Source organism: Pan troglodytes, chromosome 15 (genome assembly GCF_028858775.2).
Source record: "Pan troglodytes isolate AG18354 chromosome 15, NHGRI_mPanTro3-v2.0_pri, whole genome shotgun sequence".
Classification (NCBI taxonomy): domain Eukaryota; kingdom Metazoa; phylum Chordata; class Mammalia; order Primates; family Hominidae; genus Pan; species Pan troglodytes.
Window position 1 is genome coordinate 97,452,213 of NC_072413.2, and position 27,748 is coordinate 97,479,960.

The window sequence follows — 27,748 nt, forward strand, 5'->3', positions numbered from 1 at the left end:
GTGGTGTGATCACGGCTCACTGCAGCCTCAACTTCTTGTGTTTAAGCGTTTCTCCTGCCTCAGCCTCCCAAGTAGCTGGAACTACAGGCGTGTGCCACCATGCCTAGCTATTTTTGTATTTTTAGTAGAGACAGGATTTTGCCATGTTGCCCAGACTGGTCTCTAACTCCTGAACTCAAGCCACCCTCCCACTTCAGACTCCCAAAGTGCTGGGATTACAGGCATGAGCCACCGCACCTGGCCCAGGTGCTGTATCTTAATACAACGAATGCTCTCAAAATTCCTGCAGCTTGAGGCTTCTGGTTACACACTATTATCTGTTGAACACCTGAAGGATATATACAGTGAGTGTCAAACATCTCATGAAGAAGATGTCAAGAAGAAGATATTTGACATACACTGTATGTAGCATTCAGGTGTTCATACAGGTGTTTTACATTTTACAATGTAAAAAACTGGAAGGACTCCTCAAAACTCGTAAAGCCCAAGCCCCTACCATACACACGAGTTAGAGCAGGGGCCCAGAAAGACTTTGTTTTTTGTTTGTTTGTTTGTTTTTCCCAAAACGGAGTCTTGCTCTGTCGCTCAGGCTAGAGTGCAGTGGCACGATCTCGGCTCACTGCAACCTCTGCCTCCTGGGTTCAAGCAATTCTCCTGCCTCACCCTCCCAAGTAGCTGGGATTACAGTCATGCTCCACCACGCCTAGCTAATTTTTGTATTCTCAGTAGAGACGAGGTTTCACCATGTTGGCCAGGCTGGTGTCAAACTCTTGACCTCGTGATCTGCCTGCCTCGGCCTTCCAGAGTGTTGGGATTACAGGCGTGAGCCACTGCGCCCAGCCCAAGACTTTTGTTTTAAACAAACTATAAAAGCAAGTTAAAGACAGAAGGTGATCTGAACTAAGTGCCCACACTAAAAGGTCCTGGATCAAGGAAATCTGCTGGGAGGACAGAGCACAGGAAATTATTTTTCTAGTTTTTAGGCAACCACCACCAAAGAGAGAAAAACAATAAATAAAAAATGCAATACAGAGAAATCGACACGAAGAGATGTATAAATACCAGAAGTCAGTACTGGTGCTTTTAGAATTAAAAACCCTAAAAGCCTGAAGCAAGCTGTAAGGTTGAATGGACTATTATCACTTCTCCATGCTCCTCTCCCAAAAACCAGGATCACCACCGGGGATGCACAGAACTGAATCGTGCTTGCTGTCACTCCCAAAGTACCCAGAGACAGGGGCTGCAAGCCATGGCCTGTAGACCTCCGAGCCAGCAGGCAGATCGGGGGGGGAAAAAACAAAATAGGTTTCAGTTCACATGCAGAGTTTGGTACAGGCCCCCAAGAAAACTATTTTAAATGGGAAATCACAGATAAAAATTGCGAATGAGGTTCTTGAATTCGGAGCACCCTGCCAAATGATCTGCAAGTTCATTTCTCTAGGGAGAGGGTCCCCATGACCCTGGAAAAGGTTAACAGCCTCAATGCCGAAAACAGAAAAAACTGAGAGCAGGTCACAGTAATGGAATATGAACTGGGAACTGATGTAATAATCCTCTCTCTCTCCCTGAGTGACAATGCACTGATGAGGTGACCTACTAAAAGGAGCAAAGGCCTAACGTCTGATCCTGGAAAAGCATGGGAAAGATACATGGTTTGGTACTGAGATGAGAAAATATGACACTTTTATAAAACAATAGCAATGCAATGTTTACATTTGTGTTCACTCCAATTTATTACTTAAGACTTTTAGAACCGATGAGAACATTCTAAAACTAGAAAAACAGCTAGACTCAAAAGACAATTTTTTAAAAAGATAATTTTTGCTTAAGTGTGTTTTGCTTTGTCATGAACCCTCATTCAAAAGCTCTTAGCCCACAGCCTATTCCTTCCTGCCACCGCAGTGCACCTCATTCTAGGGTGCCTACAGCTCCTATTCCAATAGGAACTTACTTTAAATCATTAGAAATTTTCTAATGATTGGCCGGGCGCGGTGGCTTATGCCTGTAATCCCAGCACTTTGGGAGGCCGAGGTGGGCAGATCACCAGAGATCAGGAGTTCGAGACTAGCCCGGCCAACATGGTGAAGCCCCGTCTCTACTAAAAATACAAAAAATTAGCTGGGCGTGGTGGTGGGCACCTGTTATCCCAGCTACTCAGGAGGCTGAGGCAGGAGAATTGCTTGAACCCGGGAGGCTGAGGTTGCAGTGAGCCGAGATCATGCCACCGCACTCCACCCTAGGTGATAGAGCAAGTCTCCACCTCAAGAAAAAAAAAAGCTCATTATTGTGTATTATCAATATGTAATGATCCCTTCACAGCTGGTTAGTTTTACCCATGTTAAGTGACTGTCACATTTTCTTCTTCTGAAAAAGAACCACATCTGAACTGCCCACGTGGTCAGCTTCATGGCACTTACTACACGTAAAGACTGCACTTTTCACACTGGAGCGTGAGACAACCCAAGGTCTTAGGAGAAAGCAGGGTTGTTTTCCTGTAATACCCATCTGACTTGATGGTAAGTCACTTAACATGGTTTTAAAAATAGCAAACATTATCATTTGCATGAATTTTTAAGATTTAAAAACACAAGTCCAAAAACCAACAACAAAAACATGAATCTTGGGAGCAAATGCTTTTTTTTTTTTAGATGGGATCTTGCTCTGTTGCCCAAGCTGGAATGCAGTGGTGTGACCATAGACCACTGCAGCCTTGACCTCTTAGGCTCAAGCCAACCTCCCACTTCAGCCTCCCGAGTAGCTGGGACGACAGGTGGATGCCACCACACCTGGCTAATTTTTTGTAGAGATGGGTTGCCCAGGCTTGACAGCAACTTTGAGCTTGTGACGAGTCACTATGGGTTTAGCCCCTAGACTTGCAGGAATGTTATTTTTGGCCACCAGGAGTTTTGTTTTAGTAGAAAACACTCTAAGAAATACTAACATAAGATACTGAAGGGACAGGAGAAGTGATTTAAAACAAAACAAAACAAAACCAAATAACATGGCCTGAGGGTCAAACACAAAATAGTAATAGCATAAATAGAGCATTTCTACAATGAGCACTGTGTGCTAGGCACAGTGCTAAGGGCCTCACATGGATCAACTCTGCTCGCTCAGCAACCCTGGGAGTCAGGCACTCCATTAGCCCCCTTTACAGATACGGGAAGGAAGGCACGGAGACCGGCCCAAAATGACACAGTTCTAAGTGGTGCTGCAGTGATTTCAGCCCTAGCAGGCTGGCTCCAGAGCCCGCCCTCTCAGTTACCACACTGCACTTGCTGAGGGAGCTTCACCCCACCATTTCCACAGTTTCCCAGAGGAAACTGACTCCTAACAACCACAGGTGCTATGGCACCAGGCTAGTTGCTTTGATAAACACTCCAACTTGGGCTGACAATGGTCACACGAAAAAACAGGTCTTCCTATTTTTATCTTACAGACTGGGAAACAAACTCAGAGAAGTAAAGCAACTAATTCCAAATTATATTTAATTCCAAATTATATGTAAATAGCAAATGAACTATACAATACAGGTTTGTCTTACTACAAAGCATGTGCTCTTTCCACGCAGCCACAGCGCCTCTCACTTGGACAGTGGATACAGCTGTTTCAACTCTTCCTAACCACACTCAGGAACACCCGGCCCAGGGGCCAGGGTTCCTTCCCTCCCATCACTCAAATGCTCCTTCCTGTGAAGTCCCCCAGCTAACACGGAGAACTGACCCCACCCCATCATGCATATTGCATTTTCAACATGCAATGCCAAGGATCTCAACTCAGCCCCTTACTCCAAATCTGCATGATTTTATAACCTGAACCTTAGGTTTACATTTTTTCAGTGTTTGTTCCCCTGTATTTGTATCCTTAATAAGTCAAGTATCTCTAAACCTCGTCTTTTATTTGTAGGTTCTTAAAAAGAAGGGGTATGTGTTAAATGCCAGTGACCAAAAAAGTGCTCTAAAATACCTTCTCCTCACCACAGGATGCACTTACAGCCAGGAAGGGATCTGGAATCAGCTAACGAGAAGACATTCATGAGAAAATGGTGAAAGTCACTCACAACCAGTGTCGGTAGGCCTCAGGCTTCCAATCATTAGGCGGGAAGAACTGTGATTTTCTAAATCATATAGGTATCTGAGGTGCTCTGTTCTGTATATAAATACAAAGCAGGGTTTCTCAGCACTTCTGACATTTGGGGCTGGAAAATGCCTTTTGTAGGGGCTGCCCTATATGTAGAAGTGTAGCAGCACCTCTAACCTAGATGCCAGTGGTACCCCACACTCCCAATTCAACAATAAAAAATGTCTTCAGGCTGAGCGAGGCGGTTCACGCCTGTAATCCCAGCACTTTGGGAGGACAAGGCGGGCGGATCACTTGACTCCAGGAGTTCAAGACCAGCCTCGCCAACGTGGAGAAACTCCATCTCTACAAAAAATACGAAAAATTAGCCAGGCGTGGTGGCACATGCCTGTAGTCCCAGCTACTGGGGAGGCTGAGGTGGGAGGATTGCTTGAGCCCGGAGGTCGAGGCTGCAGTGAGCCATCATCATGCCACTACACTCTAGCCCGGGTGACACAGCAAGACCCTGTCTCACAAAAGGAAAAAAAAGTCTGATATAAAATAAAAGAACTTATATGTGTGACCAGACACATTTTGCTCTTCTCAGTTTCATACTTTTGACATAAAAGTAACCAGCTTGATTTCTAAATCATGGTACTTTTTTCAAATATTCAGACTGACTTAATTGCAAAAAATATAATCAACTGTGCAGACATTCGATTACCTGGTAATTTCACATTTGTATGTTCCATATTTGATAGTGGTTGACTAAATTTTTTAGTAAAGAGGAATAATTTCTTTAAAAAGATTAGTGCTCTAAGAATGTTGTTTTTAAAAAGGATATTTGTACTCATTATAAATTATACAAATTGTTCTTATTAGTCATGTAGGAATTTTATTACTCTTGGGAAAACTTCTCAATTAAGAGTTTACTTTTAGAATGTTCTCTAATTCCTGAGATGTTTACAATGACACCGTTTATTACATAGAAGGTGGTATAATTTAATCCCCGTAGCATCTCAGCATCATCTAAGGAAGTTTATTTCATGGGGTTATGAAGAGACCTGGCTCTTAAACAAATTGACAAAAAATGGTTCCATCTATATGAACAGAGTATTTTAGTGACTCACAGCCATTGAAAATCTCATCAAATTTTGAAGCAAAGCTGCACTACTTAGTTAATACTGAAGTAAACAGACCAGTTAATACAAAGAAACAGCCAAAGCTCCTTCACGCCAAGTCAGTTATCAGAAGACCTGCCATCATCCTAGACCCTCCAACCTGCCAACAGAAGAGAGTCCTCTCAGAGCAGGCTACCAGCGTTTGCAAACTAGAGGCACATTAGTAAAAAGGGCCAGCTTGTAGTTCATTGTCCAGCAAGAGAAAATGACAAATACTTAGACCTACTAAAGTCAGCTTAACCTTTAGTCATGAAAGATATACCATTGAGAACTAAGAATAAAAGTATAACCCTTCCAGGTCATGAAGAGCCAAACCAACCTTAGACTGCAGGACTGCAGGTGCACACTATATGAAGAAGCAAAGTTTTGATTTGGCTTCATCAATAGTTTTTAAATTAAGCCAACTTGAAATAAAAGCTATATACATACTGTATGACCATTCCTAATGACTTCCTAAAGTTTAGAAAAACCGAGTGATTGATTTCCACATGAAGACAACAGTCATGTATAATTTTTGACATATTTGAAGTGCTTGCTGGAGGAGATGTAACTGAGTGTAACATTCTTGTGTAGTAAGCATGCTACAAAGTGAAAATAATAAACGGAAAGCAATATCACCTGTAGCAATGAAATGAGGTTACCACTTCTTGCAAATAAAACATAGCAAGGATAGACCATTTTAGGAACAACCAAATCAAACCTAATTCAGGTTGTCACACCAACCAAAGACAAGGAAAGTGAGCAAGTAGTTCACCTGCCCACTTGTCGTATCTCAAGAACAGCAGCCCAGGAGCTGACTCTTGAGTGATTCAGATTGTGCAGAGTCAGGAGAAGGAGCCACACTGCCTCTCAGTCCTGGTGGGGACTGTGGTACTGGGCCTGTTCCTTCTGACTGCTGTTCAACTGCAAATGAAAGATAACGGTGGCCACACCACCAAAATACAGAAAGGTGTCATCACAGGTAATTCAAATACTTGGAGCCTTATAGAGATTTCTATGAGAAACTTTCACTGAGAACAAATTAAAATTAATACACAGTACACATTGAAAAACATAAATGTTATAATTTGCTAAATTAACTGTCAATATTTTACACTAACATATATAGAAAAAAATTAACCCTCATTTTCTTGAAAAATTTATACACAGAGTAACTTATTGCATTAGATATGCTTTAAGGCTTTTAAAATTTCATTGTGATCTTTTGTTTACAAAAAAACTTGGTGATTTCAATAACTCAGGAACAACTGCTGCTTGTATTAACACTGGGCACTGATGAAATCAGATATATATATGTAACCGCATTTCATTGATATTTCTGTAAAAACAAACGATGAAATGTATTTTATATTTTCAATTTAAAAAGTAAAATGTTTAAGTATCCTTAATAAGACATCAAATGGAATATTTATGGACTCAATTCCTCTTTCCTCCCCACTCTGTGAAATATATACTTAAATTGCAAACAGCTGCTCACCTGGATGACTTTATAGAAGTAGGCGTACTGTCGAGCTGTGTTTTTATACTGGCTGAAGACATCATGTATAGCTTGTGTGGACTGAAGATACCGAACTTCATCTTCTTCAAAGTAGAGAGGAGTGTCATATTCACTGGGGAGGGTTTGAATATAGGGCTGCCAGAAGGAGTTAGGGCTGGCTCGCTCACACAGCAAATGAAAGGCCAGTGCGATGTTTCCCATGGCTTGAAGGATTCGGTCTTGAGAATATAAGGGCCCTGAATTAACCCAGAAGTTAACAGCGTAAGTTCCACAAACTTCTTAAAAACTTCATTTAAATATACGTTTACAAATTACAGAAAAACTAAAAGGTCTTGTAACATTTAAAGTCAGGTACAGGCTGGGCGCAGTGGCTCACACCTGTAATCCTAGCACTTTGGGAGGTCAAGGTGGGAGGGTTGCTTGAGCTCAGGACTTTGAGACCAGCCTGGGCAATATAGCAAAACCCCATCACTACAAAAACAAAAAAAAAAAAATTAGCCAGATGTAGTGGTGCACACCTGTGGGAGAATCATTTGAGCCTGGGAGATCAAGGCTGTAGTGAGCTATGATGGTGCCAGTGTACTCCAGCCTAGGTGACAAAGCGAGACCCTATCTCAAAAATAATAATAATAATAAATAAAGGTCATGTGCATCTTTTTTATAACATTAAATGAAAAACACTCAATGCATATTTGAGGGAATATTTCGCCAGTCGAGAAAAACCAAGTATTATCCTTAGTGCCATAAAATGGAATTTTACATATTTTTGTCATTTGTGCTTTGCCTTGAAGAGTCAGAAATTATTCTCACCCAACACTGAATTTTTAGCAGATTCAACAGTCATTAGCAATTTTCGTGGAACCCATAAAAACAATTCTTCTGCCTAGGGAAAAAAATAACAGGAGAATCATCAAAACACGGTACAGTCTTCAATCCAACTATATCTACGGTCAGAAATCCAATCACACATGAAGTACAACTTAAGGCTGCATATCAGCACTTCAAATAAATATTCAAATACATTTTAAAATGTAAGCATTTATCTTATAGTTAAATGAGTAGAAGTATAGCTTAAAATCCTGTTTCCAACAGAAAAACTAAAAACTACATATGCTGAGAAGCAAATAATCAAAAAAGGGACTTTCAACTTTAACTTGAAGCAAATATAACATTTGGAGTAGAGCATAAAGGCGTTTACTGTATTCTTTACTGTACTTTTGAGTTCTAAAACCAGACCAAATCAAAACAAAATTCCTGCCTCCAACAAAAACCCTAATCTGTCGACGTGAATTACTACTACTACTGAGTTTTGAAGCCAGAGTAACATTCCTTCCTCTACATACTTATCTTTAAAGCACAACAGTTACTAGTGAAATCACATGCCCAGAAGACACATTGGTTTAGAAATTTGTTTCCCAAAGCTTTTTCTCGTTTTTTGGCAATACAGGCTGCTTCCTTTTGCTGTGTCCTGTGTATCTACACTGCAAAAAACATGCACATGGCGCTCCAACATGTGGGAGACAGCAAGAGGGCAGCTGTCTGCAAACCAAGAATGTCTTCACCTAAACAGACCATGCCAGCACCCTGAGATCTTGGACATTCAGCCTCCAAATTGTGAGAAATAAATGTCTGTTGTTTAAGACCTCCTCCCCAACCCTCGCCTCCCCACAAAAGCACATAGTGAGGAAAGTCCACAGCTCGGATCTTCTGGGCAGCATCCACACAAATACTGCCTTGAATCTGTCACAAGAGAAGAACATGTGGCATCTTGCTTTCACCAATGTCAACTATTAAGTTATTTGTACCTGTCTTGTCCCTTACTATATAGATTATAAGCATCATGAAGGAAGAGACTGGTTTTTTTGGAAGCAAGATACTACCATTCACACAGTAGACATTTAACAGGTATCTAATATACCAGCATGTGATTTATCAATCTATCAATGAAAGGTTAACTACAACTTAGCCAAAAATGTTGCTGGAGGTTTGAGGGGGCCCAAATAACACCCTTTCCTCCACCCAAGTTCTGAAGCAACTGAGAGAGAGATAGAATACAACAGATGGTCACCCAAAATATCACCTACTGAATCCCAGAATTAGACAGACTCCCCCACCTAGTTACAGGCAGAGCTGGATCCCCACCGCCCTCCCCACGTGTGGCCTGCCCCTGCAAAGCTTCCAGGGCAGAGAGCAGAGTGGAATGAATGCATACGGGCAACTAGCTCCCATCGAGAAAAAGGCCAAGTCCAGTTCCTTCTCCCAAACTTGGCCAACAGATGAAGGAGTGCCTCCTCTTAGAAGAGACATGAGTGAGGGGTGAGAAGAGGCCAGGCATGGCCAGTGACTGCTGCTCCCTTCATGTGGAAAGAAGAACCAAGAACCAAGAGGGGAGAAAAAGCCCTTCTTCCTTAGTAGGTGGCTGTTTCTCTCTCCTCTCCCTATTGCCACTGGTATTGCCATTTCAGTGAGCTCCTAGTACCTTCAGCCTCATAGTCATCCATTTCAGACACTAGTAGGCATACCCACACCGCCAGTCCTCCACCCACTCACCTCCAGTAAGTTACAAAATCCAAACCATGAGTCCACCTCCTTATCTTTAGGTAAATCTCAAAATCCTGTGAGGCATGTTCTACGGTCTCCTAACAGAGGCTCAGAAATGTGAACTGACTTGCCCCAGTCACTGATTAGCAACTTGGCTCCCCAGGAGGATAAGGTGGGAGGAGCTGCTTAGAACATGAGCCCAAGGCCCTTCCAGGCTGCCTATCTGCCCACAGGCTCAGAACTAGAACTCCCCCACCACACGTCTACCTCTTCACCCTGCGCCCTCTACAGCACACCACAGTTCAAACACATAGACCCCTTGAGACCAACATTTTATAAACTCACCTTGATATCTCTTGTTGCTCTCAAACCAAAGCCCTCTTCTTTGAAGTTAACCATTTCAAAACCCTCGACAGAAGCCCCATTTTCAGAGGCCCATTTCATTAGATCAGGAAAGTAATCTTCTCTTTTTCCATCAAAAGTAACGGACAGACCTATATTAATCCACGTTTTAGAAAACAAGAGCTACTTTTAGGACACATATCATTCACACGTCTCTCAGAAAATAAAAACAGGCCATAACTAACACTGGAAATAGTCTTAACACGCCAATCTTGAAATCAAAACTAATCACCAGATGGTCACAGTACATACCTTAACTGGTGACAGGGAACAAGAATTAAAATCCTAAACTCCCTGTCAGTTACAGTGAAATATATACTGACACTAGGTAATATAAATATTGACTATTAGGTACTATTAGGTAATATGATGGCAAAGGGCAGAGAGCTTCTATTACCACTACTATGATTTATAGAGCAGTTTTCTCCTTAAAAGTCAAACATGCCACCTCTCATGTTCACATTTGCTTTAACAAAATTTCCATTAAAACAAAAATGAGTAGCTCGCGTATGTGCACAAGGAGACATGGGAAAGGATGAGCCCCACAGCCCTGATTCTAAGAACACAAAACTGTAGAGCTGTAAGCCAGAAGGCTGTAAGGCAATTTAAATGAGCTAGAGCTATGTGTATCAACATAAGTATAACACTAAATGTACCACAGTGGCTTTTAAAAAATCACGTAATATGACACCATTTATGTAAATTTTTCAAATATCAATTACAACCATATATTTTTATGGGGTTATTTATGAAGTAGAAAACATTCACAGTGAAGATGAACACCCTGCAAGGAGGGAGGGAATGGAAGGGGATGAAAATGTGAGGCTTTGGCTGTATCTGTGATGTTTTATTTCTTAAAAACAAATACAAAAACAAAACCAAGGGCTGAGGAAGGGAAAGGAAAGCTGATCAGTGGGTGAGAATAAAAGAAAGGACAATGAGAATACAACTTTGACATGTGCTCAGCTGGGGTAGCACATTCTTGGGCATCTGTTATATTAATTTCTGAACTTTTCAGCATGTCCTATGTAGTCAAAAAGATGAAAAGACATGCATAGAAAAAACCATTCTGTTTGGATGAATAAAAGGAGGGGAACAGGAACTTTACTATGAGGAAGCTGGGTGTGGCACATAGCTCAGGCGCCTGTGGCCATCTTACCACAGCATAATTAACAGTCAACCTGATATATGAAGAGGGCATGCTGGATATGCGAAGATACCTGCTAAATGGCAAAAATCACCAGAATGAGGAATATTCAAAGACGGAACTTCCTATTCACTCCTTGAGAACTGGCAAATGCTTTACCCTCAGTGTCAGGTGTAGTAAACAGTATCTACGCAGAAGAGAAACTAAGGCGCTACCCACTTGGTGACAAAGGATTAGCACGGACTCCTATTTAGTGCAAATAAACCCATTATGAAGGAACCTGTTTGAAAACACCCATTATGAACTCACCATTTTGGAGTCTGAGACCATCTAAACTGAAGATTACATGTTTAGAGATGTGTATGGAAGAGCAATAAAACCACTACTTAAAGACAGCAAATAAAAAACCCTCTCCTGAGGCCCTTCATGACAATAAGAAAGGGTCCCACATTCCAATGCATGCTCCTTAGGATGTTTTCTGCTTCTACCTTCCATGTGGTCCTGCATAATAATCTTTACTTTTTGTGCTTTACAGAACAAAAACAATAGGTATAGTGAACGAGCTTTTTCAAACTCACACTTAGCCCCACGCCAGCCTGGATGAGAATCATTACAATGGCGACTGCATACGTCCTGTAAAAACACAGCTTAAAGAATATGACCACACCTCTTATTTAACTGAGATGTGTGTGAGTTCATTATAAACCTTGCTAATGCATTAACCAATCAGCATTTATTTGTTATTGACGATATACACTATATGCACTGTCCTGAAACTCAAAAGGAAATAACGGTATAATACTTTATAAAATGTAAATAAATAAAATTGTATCATTTTAGCACCCAGATACAAACATTTTATTCTCCTAAAGCTCAACATTCTCACCCTTTCCGAAGCAGGTAATAGCAGCTCAGAAAGGGGAGAAATCCCGCTAACTGCTCTCTCTCCCGGTCTGCATGCCCTAGTACAAGACCTTTCAGAGTGACACCAATGATGCTGAGACCTTTACTACTCGTCAACCCTCTGACCTAATCAAGTTTCTACATGACATTATTAAAATACAGTTATCATTCTAGCAATTTTACCTTTTTGCTTTTTCCGTATTTTCTCAACTAGAGTCCGGATCTGCACATACTCTTCCCACTCTTTTCCTGGGCCAGGCGCCGGACTGCTGCATTCTGTAACATAAGAGGCATGGTACTGAAACACTTCTCTCTTTCAACTTAACCTACTAGTCTGCACAAGAAAGAGGATTTGGACTTTGTTGTTGCTGTTCTGGGGTTGGTTTATTTTTAAAAGACAGACATATGACAGCCATGATAATGAATGTGAGAAGTACAAGGCAGGTACACTTCTCAAAGCAGACAAACCCTGGGGCATCATAAAAACATCCCCCACTTAACGTACCCAAGAGAGAGCACTGAGCAAGCATCTAGCTCACATCCACCTTATTCTTAGTTAACTCTTTTTAGAATATACTTACTAACAGGAAAATCTATGATAAAAAGCTAAGCTAAAATGCAAACTATCCCCCCAAAACTCTTCTATATGGCAAAAAGAAGTTAATAGTAAAAGTTAATAGTAAAAGTCAACCTTTCTTTTTAGTTAAACCCCATAACACTGATTCCCTAAGGGAACCAGTTAAATTGGACATAAGGACAATTAGTCGACAAACATTTCACATCCATGTGTACGGCACTATATTCAGCAGTCTGGGGGAGTTGCAAAGTGAGATGGCATAGTCACTGCTAAAAAAGAAGCTAAGATTCCACTGTGGGGCCAGAACCAAAAGACCAACACCCGAGGCTGAGGTGTGAGTTTGAAAGACTGCACACTGGGCACCCCGCCTATTGGCAGCTCTTTCTTTTCACACAACTGCATTGGTTTAGACAGCCCCTTCCCACACTCCTGCTTAACCTTTGGGGCCCCTTTGCTCTCTATTAAAAGAGTATATGTGGCAAATAACTAACAACAACTAGACACACGCTGAGTCTTAACTATGAAGGGTAGCCAGTCTTACTTCATTCTCCAACAATAAGCACTCACTGAGGCCTGGAACAGGCCTCAAAGATGAAGCAGCAGCGAGCCTGTCCTCAAGCTGCCAGAGGCAGGGGAGCTCAGCGAGGAATGGGCAGGACAGCCACACTCCACCGGCCAGTAGGGTCCAGGGCAGCACTCGAGAGGGACCTGACTCCAACTTGGCTGCGGCCTGCTTTCTGTCTCAAAGGGAAAGCTGCATTTTTACTTGAGGTTTAGCCTGCCACATAATCTAAACATGGACAAAGGGCAACAGAGTGACCACAGCTACAGCCAAGGCACTAACTGCACCAATTCAAATTCATAATTTTGAAAAGTTACCAAATTACACTAACTTGCTAAAACAAGTAGAGGCACTTAATAGATATTTCACTTCCTTAAACCAAGAACTCTCAAACTACAGCATGTAAAAATCAGATACACAGCCAGGTGCAGTGGCTCACGCCTGTAATCCCAGCACTTTGGTAGGCAGAGGTGGGAGGATCTCTCGAGCCCAAGAGTTCAAGACCAGCCTGGGAAACATGGCAAAACCTCATCTCTACAAAAAAATTAGCTGGGCGTGGTGACACAGGCCTGTAGTCCCAGCTACTCAGGAGAATGAAGTGGGAAAATCACTTGAGCCCAGGAGGTCAAGGCTGCAGTGAGTCGTCATAATGCCATGGCACTCCAGCCTGGGTGAGAGAGCGGGACCCTGTTTAAAAAAGAAAAAAAATCAGAAGCACTGTTAATTGAATCACCAAAAAGAAAGGCGAGCCATTCCAGTGAGGGGCAGAGCTCTGAAGGCCAGGTCTCCGAGAGGCACGCTGGACTCCCCTGGGCCAACAGCCCGTGAAGTACCTTCACACACCACATCTCACAAGGCCCTCGGCTCATTCCCTGAGACAGTTATTATCTATGTTTACGACAAGAACACTGAGTTTCGGAAGGGTTCAGTAATCTGCCGAGCGGCACACTGTGAAAAAGCAGTAGAGCTTCTTCTCGCCCACAGGTCCTCAGGGAAGACCATGCTCCAGGTGACTGTGCCATGGAAGCTCACAATTACTTCACCCAAGCCTTGTTAACAGCCACACAGTTCCGACGGGCGTTTCCATCCTCACAGGTGAGGACTGCAAGCCTGGGAACCTCTGTGACTCGCCCAGGCCCACAGCTAATAAGCTTGGACCTGAATACCAGCTTGTCTGATGCACGCGTCCCCATTCTGGTGACAAAGAAGAAAAAGGCACAGCCACCACATCAAGGCAGGGAGAGCCCAGAGAAGGACTTACTCTGCAGCAGCTCACTGGTCAGGTTCAAGATTTCCTTTGGTGACACAGTGGCTGTAGCACCAGTGCCAGATTTCTGAGTTTTTACTCGACTCTTCTTACCCATTTTTCTGACTACAGAGAAGAGAAAGAAAAGAGAAAAAAATTACATTACCAAAGAACAAAATCAAGTAATAAAACATGTCCAACACACGGCAGTGTCTTAGTCTTCAGAGGCTAAGATCTTACCTTACATATGCCATATCCTGAAGTTTTCTTCCAAAAAAAGAAATGTGTAGCATTAGTATCTAGAGGTTCTCAAATGGGAAAAAAAAAATCTGCTTTGTAGTCTCTGGAAGAAAAGTTCGTTCTTTTTCACCTACAAAAACTATAGTAGAGCAAATTTTACTCTAGATTTTTTTTTAATTACATAGATTTCACTGTGCAGACTAACATATTCCAGGATACTAGAGAGATAAAACCCATGCATACATCATACACATATGGGCATAAAGACCTATATATTCTCTCCCCACTTTGCCTTAAAATAATCATTTCCCATTAACCATAACTGTATCATAAGCAACTGATCACACTCTCTGGACAAATGCTGAAGACGTTTTAGAGCTGGAAGAAACTCTGGCGAGATAGTCTAACTCCTGCATTTTGTTCCATGGGAAATCCCAAGCACCTTGCCTGGGATTTCACAGGAAGCTGATGGCAGACCCGGGACTTGAACGAGGTCTCCCATCGCGTTCCAGTGTGCCACACACGGGTCCTCTGGGGGCACGTGAGAAATGATGAGCATATTTTCACACGCAGATGAGACCATGTGGTATAGGACACGCCATGGTGTCCTGGGTAAAGACCCTATGAGATAATGCTTGCTTGCAGGTGCTTTTAACAATAGGTCTCAAAGAAAGTAAGGGACATGGATGTGTGAAGAATGGCAGGGGGGGCCATTCAAAGACAGGGACAGGACTAGAAGCGTGAGGGAAGCACAGTGAGGAAGGGAACCCGGCTGGAGAGGGGGTCTCTAGGGAAGCCTAGCGAGGCAGCCACTCAAGACAGGGTGACAGTCACTGCCAGAGGAGTCTGGCTTTGATTCTCCAGAGACAAGGGGCTAAGATCATGACCAAGGAAGATGGAAAAAGTGTCCAGCCAAGAAGCTGGTAGGGCGATCCATAAGCTAATGAATAACAAACCACCACGGGGATGGCCTCCAGGAGCCCCAGTCAGTTACACTTTATCTCAAGTGAGAATCAAAAAGCAGACTTTGGTCCATTTGTTTTTTACAAAAAGTAGTAACTATCACCATGTGAAGAACTATGCTAGGACAAAGGTTTAAAACATATTCTCCCACTATACAGATGATCATTGACTGCTGTAACTGAGTCCATGCAAATATGGCCATGTGCTAAAACAGTAGGACATCACATTATTTAACAGGCTAACGTGTGTATCTTCTCTTACGTATCTAACGTATAAAGAATAATGTGTAACACATTAATATAATAAGTCTTCTAAAAATCAGTGTAAAATACACAGTGTCAGTCATCCTGGAATAAAAGGAAACCGGTAAAAATACGTAAAACTTTTGCAGCAATACAAGGAATTTTTTTTCCGTGATCAAAAGCAGAAAATTTAAGTGAGGGGAGGGCAGGATGACAGACAGCTTAAGCACCTTTTCCTATGCTTAAGAACTGTCTTCTTAGAAGAGAAAAAAAACTCCCCATGGTTCTGGCTCACAGCCAAGAGCAAGGGCACAGCCTGGACACAGCACCTCCACCCTTCTGGGCATTTCAGGCCTCCCATATCTGCGGAGGGCATCTCTGGAGGACCATCGAACTTGACCTGAAAATAACTAAAACCACCAAGGAGTCTGGTAATAAGGACGTTAATCACACTTCCAAATATAGCGGGTCTGCTGGCTTGGCAGGAGGAGACGCAGAAGCATCCTGTCAGCAATGGCTTAGCTGGCCTCTCCCTTCAGCCTTGCCTGAAAGACCTTCTGCTGTGGGAGCCTGTAAACGAGGCAAGAACGTCACTTTGATGAGGAGCTCCAAGACCCTTTCCCTTCTCTTAACAGTAAGTGAGCCTGGGACAGGGCTGTTCTGTACCGGCCCTCACAGGGTGCCCACCAACAGCTACAAAACAGGCTCTACTCGCTCTGCCTGCAGCCCCTCACCTCCCCCAAAGTCTTCTCTCAGCGATCCACCTAACTCCAGTTGCTCATTGATGTAACAGCAGCTGTTCCCTGGAGCTCAGTATTTACCCTCTGCCAGGTGCTGGACTAAGACAGAGCTCTTCATTTGATCTTCCTCGCACTTTAAGCAGTAGATACCATCCTCATCTTTCAGATGACATTGTCAGAAAGGTTAAGTCCCTTCTCTTTGTCCAAGGTCATGCATCAGGTAAGAGGTACAGCTAGAATCTGAACCCAGAACCACTACCACACTGCCTCTGTTTAAATACAGATTTAAAAAAAAAAAAAAAAAAGTACATGGCAGCAGGTCTTCCAGATCAAACACCATGGGATATGGCCCCACACCCCACCACAACCCTGCCAGCAGCCATTCAGCCCACACCTAGGCAGCTCCAGCCACTTCCTCCTGCACCTCCTGAACGAGTCCTCATGGTTAGACCCTAACACTAGTCTCGTACATCTCCCTGCCCAAGCCTGTCCCTGCTGCTTAAATCTACCCTCACGCTGCCACCACCCTAAATAGCAGGAAATCACATTATTTAACAGGCTAACATTGCTATCTTCTCTTATGTATCTAATGTATAAAGAAAAATGTGTAACACGTTAATCTAATAAGTCTCCTAAAAATCAGTGTAAAATATACAGGGTCAGTCACCCTGGAATAAAAGGAAACCAGCAAAAATATGTAAAACACCCTCCCAGCAACACCAAGGGCTCCCAGTCCCTCTACAGACGTCATCATGTACCTCCTATCTCTGCCTCCCCGTTCACCCCTTGACTGTAATATTTTAGTCACTTATTCACTAACTCTTGGTTTTCTCTAAAAATGCTGTCCAGGAATCCCCTTAAAGTCTACCTGGTCCCCCTAGTCACAATCTTCTCTTCTCTGCACCTCTGCAATTCCTTGTATGTTCTCCCATTATTGCTGGGCCCCACTGTACTAAAAGACGTGCTCACATACCAGCATCCCTTCAGATAACAGGCTCCTTGAGGACATACAGCCTAGGCCTCAACACATGGCAGGTGCTACACAGAGGATGCCACCCTGAGCTCCCAGGGAAGAGCATCTGCACAGGTCTTAGGTCAGGTTACAATCCTCATTTCTGAAGCTTCTACCCAGGTTTCCATCCCCTTGGAACAGACAGGAAATGTCTAATTCCTGCTCCGCGTGACAGACCATTAAAAATATGGTTACAATGATTTGAAAACAAAATACATTCCGTTGACAGTAATTCTACAGTCGAGTACTTGTAACTCCAATTGTTCTCAAGATTTCTTTTTTAAGCCAGAAAACTGCTGGCTCTTAGAATGAGTAACAAACAGGTGTATAATTACAGCAGAGGTGTAACTTCAAAACACACCAGTACATTAGCCCCTGGGAAGGCAGATATGCTAGAATGCAATCTTCAAAAGTCCTGTTGGGTGATGTTTATGCAGTTACTGAAGCCACTCCTAGCTAAGACCCTCATCTCCAGCTCTTTGAATCCCTTCGTGATTCATTTCCCTGCCTACAAGTCCTCCCCGACCACAATATCAACAGTCAGCCTTAATAAATTGAGGTATAAAATACAAACTGCATAGGCTGGGCATAGTGGCTCATGCCTATAATCCTAGCACTTTGGGAGGCCAAGGCAGGTGGATTGCTTGATCCCAGGAGTTCGAGACCAGCCTGGAAAACATGGCGAAACCTTGTCTCTACAAAACAATATAAAAATTAGCTGGGCACGGTGGCGCAAGCCTGTAGTCCCCAGATACTCAGGAGGCTCAGGTGGGAGGATCCCTTCAGCCCAGGAGGCAGAGGCTGCAATGAGCTGTGATGGCGTCACTGCACTCCAGCCTGGGTGACAGAGGGAGACCCTGACTAAAAAAAAGAGAAACCTACAAACCGCATAGTGCACGAATTCATGGACTCATTCCCATGCATGCAAGGCCCCAGCCTTGCAGAAGGCAGCAAACACACCAGTCCTTGCCAGCAGTCCTGACGAACCCTTTCACAACCAGTCCTTCCCCCAGTAGCCCACATTTCAACTTCTATTACCATCGATTAGTTCTGCCTATTCTTAAACTTCATATAAGTGGAATTCTACACTGTGTAGGTTTCTTTCGCTCACACGTCTTTCCACAGCTCACGGGATAACGCGTAACCTCCCTAGCAAGGTCTTCGAGGACTGAACTGCCTCACTCTATTTTACATGTCCAGCTTCATCCTACCTTTACACAACACAGCTCCAGGGGACTGCTCATGTTCCTCCCTTTTTCTGGAATGCAGCTATCCCACTGCCTGTCCCCTTGTCTTCTCCTGGCAAGATTTTTCACATACTTTGAGGCTCTACCGAAATGTCCCCTGTGGCATTAAGGGAAACTCTAGACTCTTCCATGCAACCCTCACGCCCAACAAAGTCAGTAAGAAAGGGTCAAACTCAAGGTTATTACAGATGCTAAAGAGTTGGCTTATATTGGGATTCTGTCTTTTGGCAACCTCTTTGGGCTGTTTCTCTCCCACGGGGATACAGGCTATAAGGTAGAAAAAGTGGCTAGCCTAGGTTAGGCAGAAAGAATCTTGTCTTAATTAAGGATGGGGGCAGGGGGGCTGCCTATCCTTCTTCCAGTAAATGTATCTCCCTAGGGCACAGGATCCTAGACCCAAGCCATCTCCTCAGTCTGTTCCCCCCAAAAACAAATTTCCAGGGCTCTTCCAGTAAGCCTCCCCACTGGCTGGGTCTACCCTGTCCGAGGGCTCTCCTCAGTCCCCTGTACCCTGAATCCCAGGCAGTCGGGCGTGAACTTAAGTCACTGAAGGCAAGTGTTTCTCGGTACCAGTTCTGTAACCCATCTACTATGAACTTGGAACCATCACTGTCTGTAAGATTCCTTTGTCTCTGGGTTCAGTATGGTTTGGCACTAATTCTAGTATTTCTGGGACACCCCTAACTCAAAGCACCTTGAAGGCAGACGCCCTATATGTACTTCGTTCAGCCCTAAAACATCAGGTTTTCATGTGGGTTTGCCAGCTCCCCACATCCCACCTTCCCTCAGCCCCCTGGCCTGGCTGTCATTCCCTGACATACACACTCTTCGCTCTGTTACTTCAGCCGAAATGCCCTGACCCCTTGGTGAGTATATCAGGGTCCTCCACCTAAAATTTACCTGGCTAAAACCCCACCTCACTAACAAGGTCTCCTCACCACACTTCCACAGCACAGTCCCTGAACCTCTGTGACCTCACCCACTGCAGTCTAAACTCTTTTACCCACTGTCTTGTGGCAGAAAAAAAACCAAAGCTTCCATCTCTGTATTACCCATAGGATCTAATATAGTGTCACAGACACATAGAAGGTCAAAATTTGTTGAGTAAAAGAAAATCTTTGGATAGTATATTTGAATATATTGGTGTTACCAATTTTCACATTGCTCCCAACAGTGATTAAACAGTAGTCAAAATGAAACATTTACTGAATATTTAATTCTACTAATGAACTATGATAATTCTTAGAAGTAAAAACATAAATTTATATAGAGAGATGTAGATAATTAGAGATAGATTGGTCATACCATGAAGGACAGGGGTTAGGGTTACGCTTATGTAATATCACACTTAAAAAACGGTTCTGTGGGGCATAGTGGCACATGCCTATCATCCCAGGTGCTCAGGAGGCTGAGGTGGGAGGCTCTCTTGAGCCCAGGAGTTCGAGGCTGCAGCGAGCTATGATCACACCTGTGAATAGCCATTGGGCTGGAGCCTGGGTAACACAGCAAAATCCTGTCTCAAAAAAAACTTTTTAAAAGATGATCTCTTTTCAAAATCCAGTTTTAGATAGAAAAGCTTTAGGACATTACATTTAATAAGAGAGACTCTGAAAAACACACTGGAATTTTTAAAGCATTATTGGTCTTTAGAAAGCAATAAAGCAGGAATTAGTCTGTTTCTGATAGAAAAGGAAAGCTGACGGCCCAAGCACAGGGAAAAGCTCCATAGGCACTTGTGACCAAGGACACGAGCATCCGCCCATGACCTCCCTGCATCCCCACCATAGCCCACTGAGGCCGGCAGTGACCACAGCCTGTTGTCAGGAGGCTTAGAGGGCTGTGACTTGGCCAAGAGACCACAGCTGCCAAGCAGCAGACCCATAGCTTCAAACATGAAATTCTGCATTAGCTCCAGCATATAGGTGGACTCTAAGTATACGCAAGCTTGATTAAACTAAGCTGCACAACGTCTCTCTGCCTATACTATGTTCGCTGTTGCAGAAGACAACAAAATTGGACAAAACCACGCCTGCAGTTCCCAAGGATGAGGCTGGGAAACCAAGACTCACACTCAAAGCAGCATGGATAATTCCTAAAACACATAAGTAACTAAACATAGAAGGGCAAGAAATAAAGTACAATTCAAGAAGGATGACTAAATTTTAAGATTCAGTGTGAGGTGTTAGTATCCAGTATGTGTGGTTTCCTAAATTCACCCCATATTGCCTTCTTTTAGCAATCAAAAAAGATTCATGCCATGTAAGTTCCCCAACCTTATGGATTTAAATAACTACCCTTTTCATTTATGATTCAAAAGTCTGTTATATACCGTGAATAATTTTCATGATCATTTCAGCTGAATTTGGGGCTAAATTACAAGTTTAAACAAATGAAACACTCAAATAGGTATTCTGAACATACTTCATGCTCTTCATGAAAAAAATATATTAAACATTCATCAATTTCCCACAAAGACCAAATGTTTATTTTCAATAATTATTTCCAATATTTATATTAGGAAAATATAAATGCATACTAAATTAATTATATGTGCATACACATACGAACTCAAGTTAAATTACAGATATTAGCCAGAAGGTACAATGCTAACTCAAAAATTTTTTTCCACAAAGTTTAGACTGAAATCAGGTATAATTTACAAATACTTACTGAATTATCTTAAAGAAAACAGGAAAATAGGACCAAAAAAATGATTTAAATAATACTTAAGACAAAAGAAAATACGAAGAGTAGCAATACAAGATTGATACATGAATTATATAATTATAGTTAGTCATTCAGAGGAAGGGGTATCTATAAAAAGGAACAGCTAAGCCAAGAGTTTCACACATATCTACATTTCTTCACCATCAAGATATTTTTAAAATCTACAGAATCTTCAAACTTTGGCCCTTTAAAACACCACATACCACTTACAAGTCCACCAACAACCTCCCCATCTAACAGACAAGACACACTTTAGAAGACAGAGAAATGAATGACAAACTCAATTATTATTTAAAGTGCTGACTAATATACAGGGGCATCTGTAATCAACCACCACCTCTGCCAATCAAGCGATTCTTTTCCATCTAATCTGAATCATGGAATAAATGGGTCAGGAGAAACAAGAAAGCACATTTAGTGACCTTGGCTAATGTGGGCAGTGGGAGCGGAGGTGGGGTAAGGGGTGCTAAATACCTAACCCATTTTTACAAAGTATAGTTCACACATAATGAACTGATTTGGATGTAATTCACTTGCATTTTTTTTCAAACACTCTAAATGGAAAGGATATTTATTTGTGTATTTCTTGAGTTCCCTCGAAAATGCTGCTTTCAACTAAACAGAACTAGAATAAACATTTTTGATTACACTTATCTGGCAATTTATCCAGGAAACCTTAGCTCAAGCACAGCATCTGTTTTTCAATGTATCCTGCATTGACCCAACTTCACAGCTGGGTTGACTAAGGGAGGGAATGGTCCTAAGGATGGCTTCCTCCACCTCAGGCTCTCAGCTGTAAAGCACACTCGAGAGAGTGTGAGGGCCTAATCTTCATGTAGGAAGAATAGGAAATACTCTTTTCTCACTCTTACTAAAATACTTTGCCGGCCATCAGGATCAGATTACTACATTCAGAATTAAATACACAAATTACAGGATGACGAGTTAGGAAAATGAAGGCACTCCCAAACTGAAAAGGATTTAATTGTACAATGTTTCCTTTCCTACAGACACTGATAAAGTGCCATGGTACCGTGTTAGCTGAAACTTATACATATCAGAAACGTGTTCTGGCTTTGCACAGTAGCAGGGCCTAGTAGCAGCGCCATGCCATACCAACTCATACCAGTTTACACGGCTAACCGGCACCTATCATTCCAATCTTCTAATTAAAAGAGGAACTGGGCCAGGAGCAGTGGCTCACACCTGCAATCCCAGCACTTTGGGAGGCCAAGGCGGGTGGATCATTTGAGGTCAGGAGTTCAAGACCAACTTGGTCAACATGATGAGACCCCCGCCAGCTCTACTAAAAATACAAAAATTAGCCTGGTATGGTGGCACAGGCCCGTAATCCCAGCTACTTAGGAGGCTGATGTAGGAGAAATGTTTAAACCCAGGAGGTGGAGATTGTAGTGAGCTGAGATCCAGCCACTGTACTCCAGCCTGGGCGACAGAGTGAGACTCTGTTTCAAAAATAAATAAATAAATAAATAAATAAAAGAACTGATGTGCCACAATTCAAAAGTACCAAGAAGTCAAGGCAAGCAGGCAGGGAAGAAGGTGGAATTAATTTCAACTCAGTAACTACTTAAGTACCAGGATGTATAAAGATCTATAAATTGCATGCAAATAAAATTTTAATTTGATCAAAATTTAATCTTGATACAGAACAATTTGGGCTGTCCCATATAAGTATTATAACTTGAGATTTTAAAAATACAGTTGTTGGCCAGGCACAGTGGCTCATGCCTGTAATCAATCCCAGCATTTTGGGAGGCCGAGGCGGACGGATCGCCTGAGGTCAGGAGTTCAAGACCAGCCTGGCCAACACAGTGAAACCCTGTCTCTACTAAAAATAGTCCCAGTTACTTGGGAAGCTGAGGTACAAGAATCACTTGAATCCAGGAGGCAAAGGTTGCAATGAGCCAAGATCGTGCCACTGCACTCCAGCCTGGGCCACAGAGCAAGACTGTGTCTCAAAAATAAATAAATAAATAAAAAAGCACAGTTGTTGCTTTTCACAATTTTTTTTTTTGCTATTTTTCCACTAACACAATAATTTTAGAAATAACTAAACATTTCTGACTGACTTTTCATTACATAGTAGGTTTTAGTTTTAAACTGCCATTGAATGAAGTTGCAAATAAATTAACATGAGGTTCCTATTTAATGGAAGTTACCAAAAAAACCTTTTGTAAAGCAAAAAATCATTGGGTATCATGAATAATCATTTCCTATTATATCTTTCTAAAATAAAAAAGACAATGTTATGTGTGAAGGAACAGCTGTAATCCGTCAAGAAATTACCTTCAAACCACCCACATTCCTTAACATGAGGATTCTGGATTCTAAAACCAAGGAGCAACAGGATTAGAGGAGACCTCTGGGGTTATGTATAGTAACTCTCAATCCCATGCGTGTTTAAGATCATGGTGCCGGATGTTATGGAGCAGTCACGATCAGTAGTACTTCACCTGATCCAAGTCTGAGAAGGATATAAGACAGGCAGGACAGAGAGAGTGTGTTATTCCTGATTAACAAACACAGCCTAAGGCAGATTGCCAGTAAGAGAAAAGGCAGCTCCAAAGCTTCGCCTTTAGGCGGCCAGCAGAGCTGCACGTTCACTTCCAAGGCAATCTCCTGCTTTGTGAGCCCCTCCAGTACGATATTGCAGAGAAGTTCACCATCCTCTCTGACCTGTCAGCTTTTGTGTCTCCCCAAAGTTTTGTCTTCTCCAGGCTTAATGTGCCCCTCATTACTACATATTTCTCAAAAGTGAGCAAAACCACTTAAGCATATTATACTTCAATGAACTGTTTTTTTTTAAAGTCAACAAAACCCTTCAGATGTGCTCTGAGATGGACTACCCACCTTCCTGGAACTCAAAGAAATTTGACTAATATTCCTAAGACTGCCCTAGCTTTTCTATGAGCCCAGTGAATTCATTCCCTCATTCCTGCACATTTCCTGAGAATCTAATCTCAAACACGAAGATGATGCAACATGGTCCCATAGCCTTTAGGACAAGACAGTAATCAACTAAAGCCTTTCGTGATCTTCAGCAAGATAAATGTGCTATATTCAACAACTGAGTTTTTGAACCTAAATGCAACTATTCATGCTGTCATGTTCTTTATTTCAGGATCATCCTTGCCATGTCCTGTGTCCTATCGAAGTTCTCCAATATGATCGTCCCCATCACAATCATGTCATTTGGGCATTTATTATATGATCAGGAATTGAGGTAAGCATTTTACACAATATAAGATAGGTATTAACAAGTCCCCTTCACAGATGAGAAAGCTGACGCTTACGGAGACTGATTAATTTAAGCAAAATGATAGACTCAGTTTGTGTCAGAGCCTCACCAGCACACCTCAATGACAAATCTTACTGATACTCAATAATATTTCATGAGTTCGGCTCAAAACCAACCCATTTATGAGAGCTCCAAAGGTTCACCGTTATCGCTAATATTCAAAATACTATTCCCTTGCACTGATAAAACATACGCATGTAAAGGTTTTATTTTTTGGCCTTTTAAAAGTATAGTTATTTTGCTGGCTTTGTCCAAATACATAGGAGGAGCTGCAGGTTAAATTTGGGACATGGGCAAAACTTCCAAAAGAGCTTCCATCCAGTCCACCATACCTGCAATGCCACATTTTTGTTGCAGGGAAAAACGCAGAACCATGAGGTGACCATGACATGCAGCGAAGCTAAATTATTACAAACAACAAATCAAAAATGTTATTAGACACTAGTAAATATTTTATGGTAAAAGCAGCTTTTATAAGTATTTGTCAACACTAATCTTTACTTCCTCTCAAATATGTGTAATAGAAAACTGCTGATATTGAAAAGGCATGTCTATTTTCTGAGACTGAACATTGTAAACCATTTAGTCGGAAGACTTTCTTAGACCTGTTATGTCCTGATGAATTGTATTCTTAAAAAATGGAACGTGAAACTCAGGATCACAGATAGTAATAAACCTAAGTGTATATTTTATTAAGAGTTCTATGTATCATATATTTTTGTCAATTAAAAATTAAAAATAAAAAGTTCCATGTAGACACTTGATTATCTACATTCTCTAGACAATTTTTTTTGTCCTTCTAAAAAACAGTGGAAACATTTCTTCCCGCTCTGTCCCTCTGCCCTCCCCTACTTCCCCATCCCAGTACTGAAGTTAGGCTTGTAAAAGGCTAATGATTCACTTTGGCTTAGTAATCAGTAGATACCTTTCAAAATCTTAACTTCAAAGATAGATGTGTCTTCCATTGTCAACCAAGACTGTTTGGACTCACTAGTTCACTTCAACTTGGAAAGTACTTGATATAAGAAAAAAAAAATTGCAAAGTCTTAACTTTGGTATTTGAATTTTATAATCATTTGGAATCAGTTTTCTTCCATTCAAATTTATCTCAGTCGAAACTGTTCAATATCTGTGTTTTTATCTCGTTTTTACAGTCTGTTTATATCCAAAACTTAGAGGAGACTCCCAAGTGGAAACGGGGTCAACACAGCTAATCTCTGGCTTGAGTTAAAAAGCAAGACTTCTTAATCTTGCAGATGCTAATTTTTTTTTCAAAAGACTATTAAGTAACTTTTAAAAAAGCCAAGTCTCAGCCCAGTGCGGTGGCTCACGCCTGTAATCCCAGCACTTTGGGAGGCTGAGGCGGGTGGATCATCTCAGGTAGGGAGTTCCAGACCAGCCTGACCAACATGGAGAAACCCTTTCTCTATTAAAAATACAAAATTAGCCAGGCGTGGTGGCGCATGCCTGTAATCCCAGCTGCTCAGAGGCTGAGGCAAGAGAATGAACCCAGGAAGCAGAGGTTGCCGTGAGCCGAGATCACGACATTGCACTCCAGCCTGGGCAACAAGAGCGAAACTCCATCTCAAAAAAAAAAAAAAAAAAAAAAAAAAAAAGCCAAGTCTCAACTTCTTTGTAATAGGAAAATATATTAATATATTATATATATTAATATTTTGATAGAAATTTTTTACCTTGAGAGTAAATATTATGTAAATTAATTCTATTTGCATATCAAATTAGTTAACCTCTCCAATTTATGAATAGAAAAATGAGATGATAAAAGGAAATCCAATGACAGAAATTCATTGTAAAGGCAACAACAGTGAAAACTATAGAAAACTGAATAAGCAAGACTCTTTATTCTAATACTCTCGACTGGTTAAATATGACCCAAAACAAACTGTTACCCAGATAACACTTCTACGACTATAGCAGGAGAGAAAAGATGCACGGCTAATCAAAACATTTTTCACTGATAAAAAAAGGGCCCAAAAATAAGGGTAGGTAATTGAGAAAGCAAATATTATAACTGGCCACAAGCAACATTCAAAGTAACATAAGAATAAAGATAAGTTCACCGTTCTGTTAAAAACATTTAATGCCATAGCAATAAATGACTCCGAGTTCTCTTTGGGGGAACAAAGTCACCACTCCATTCCCAGGACTTCGGTCCAAGGGAAAGAAACACACTTGAAACTCCTCCTCTCCACCCCCAACAGAAGCACAAGGCACAGCAGCCAGGGAACAGGCAAACCAGTCTCTAAAGATAAATAACCTCTCAGAGAAGGATATTCATCCAACTACACAAAAGAAAGATACAGTATTACTAGTTACAGTTCTAAACCCTACTTCGGATTTGTGATAAGAAAAAAGACTCTATGTAATTAAAACATTGAAGAAAACTGGTACGCCTCAAACTACACTGACATCTAGTCACAAAGCATTCAGAGTAACCCTGACTTGGAGGTAGGATTTTTGCTCATATTTTTACTACAACTCTACACAGCACAAACTATGCACCTGGTTTTCATTGAATCCAATGATTGTCTACTAAATATTCACTCCAAGCAAGCCTCCGTCGCTGATGGTCATACCTTCCCCCGCCCCGTCATCCTGTCATTCTCCTCCAGGCAGGAGAGTACTGTGTTCCAAGGAGGCTGTTGTGACCGTTTATCACAACTCTCAAAACCAAAACAGTTGTCCAGTGGTTGAGCTTTAAATAGGAAAAATATCTGAGTACAACCTCCATATTTTTCTCATTATCCAGTGGCTTCTAAAGCAAAAGCTTAATTATCATTTAAAATGTGGCCTAAATGTCCATGGCACGGAAGAGCAGCGCAGCAGCCATCACTTTCTTACTGACAGTCACTGTGCTCTTACGAGAAGCTTTCGCTATAACCGTACATACAGACATAAGATGTTCTAATCTTCAAATCCAACACCACTCCAATTCCAGGAAAAAAAAAGCACTGAGATGTTAGCACACTGGAGAAGCAACCATTTTACTCCTTCAGACTACAGTTCCATTTCAGATATTAACTTACAATCACTTGGAGGGCAGACAGGAAAGGGGTAGCAGAAGGCTAAAATCCAAGGTTGTCTGGGGTCCCAATAAAGAGGTTCTGTAGCTGTTTGAGAA

The 27,748-nt window shown here is 41.8% G+C and overlaps 1 protein-coding gene across 11 annotated transcripts in view; it reads right to left on the minus strand.

The window, feature by feature from the left end:
* The window catches only part of SETD3 (SET domain containing 3, actin N3(tau)-histidine methyltransferase), an 85,980-nt gene that overhangs the window by 56,107 nt on the left and 2,125 nt on the right, over positions 1-27,748 (minus strand). For 2 of the 11 annotated variants that reach the window (XM_054666285.2, XM_063793121.1), the window contains exons 2-7: positions 14,357-14,383; positions 14,132-14,242; positions 11,915-12,007; positions 9,625-9,773; positions 7,549-7,621; positions 6,718-6,974 (exon numbers count right to left, since the gene is read on the minus strand). In XM_054666285.2, coding sequence (XP_054522260.1) covers positions 6,718-6,974; positions 7,549-7,621; positions 9,625-9,773; positions 11,915-12,007; positions 14,132-14,234 — 675 coding nt within the window. In that variant the 5' untranslated portion in view covers positions 14,235-14,242; positions 14,357-14,383. Of the gene's footprint in view, positions 1-6,717; positions 6,975-7,548; positions 7,622-9,624; positions 9,774-11,914; positions 12,008-14,131; positions 14,243-14,356; positions 14,496-27,129; positions 27,292-27,748 lie in introns of those variants that run through there. The other 9 variants (XM_016926710.4, XM_009428437.4, XM_063793126.1 and 6 more) reach the window with 7 other exon arrangements.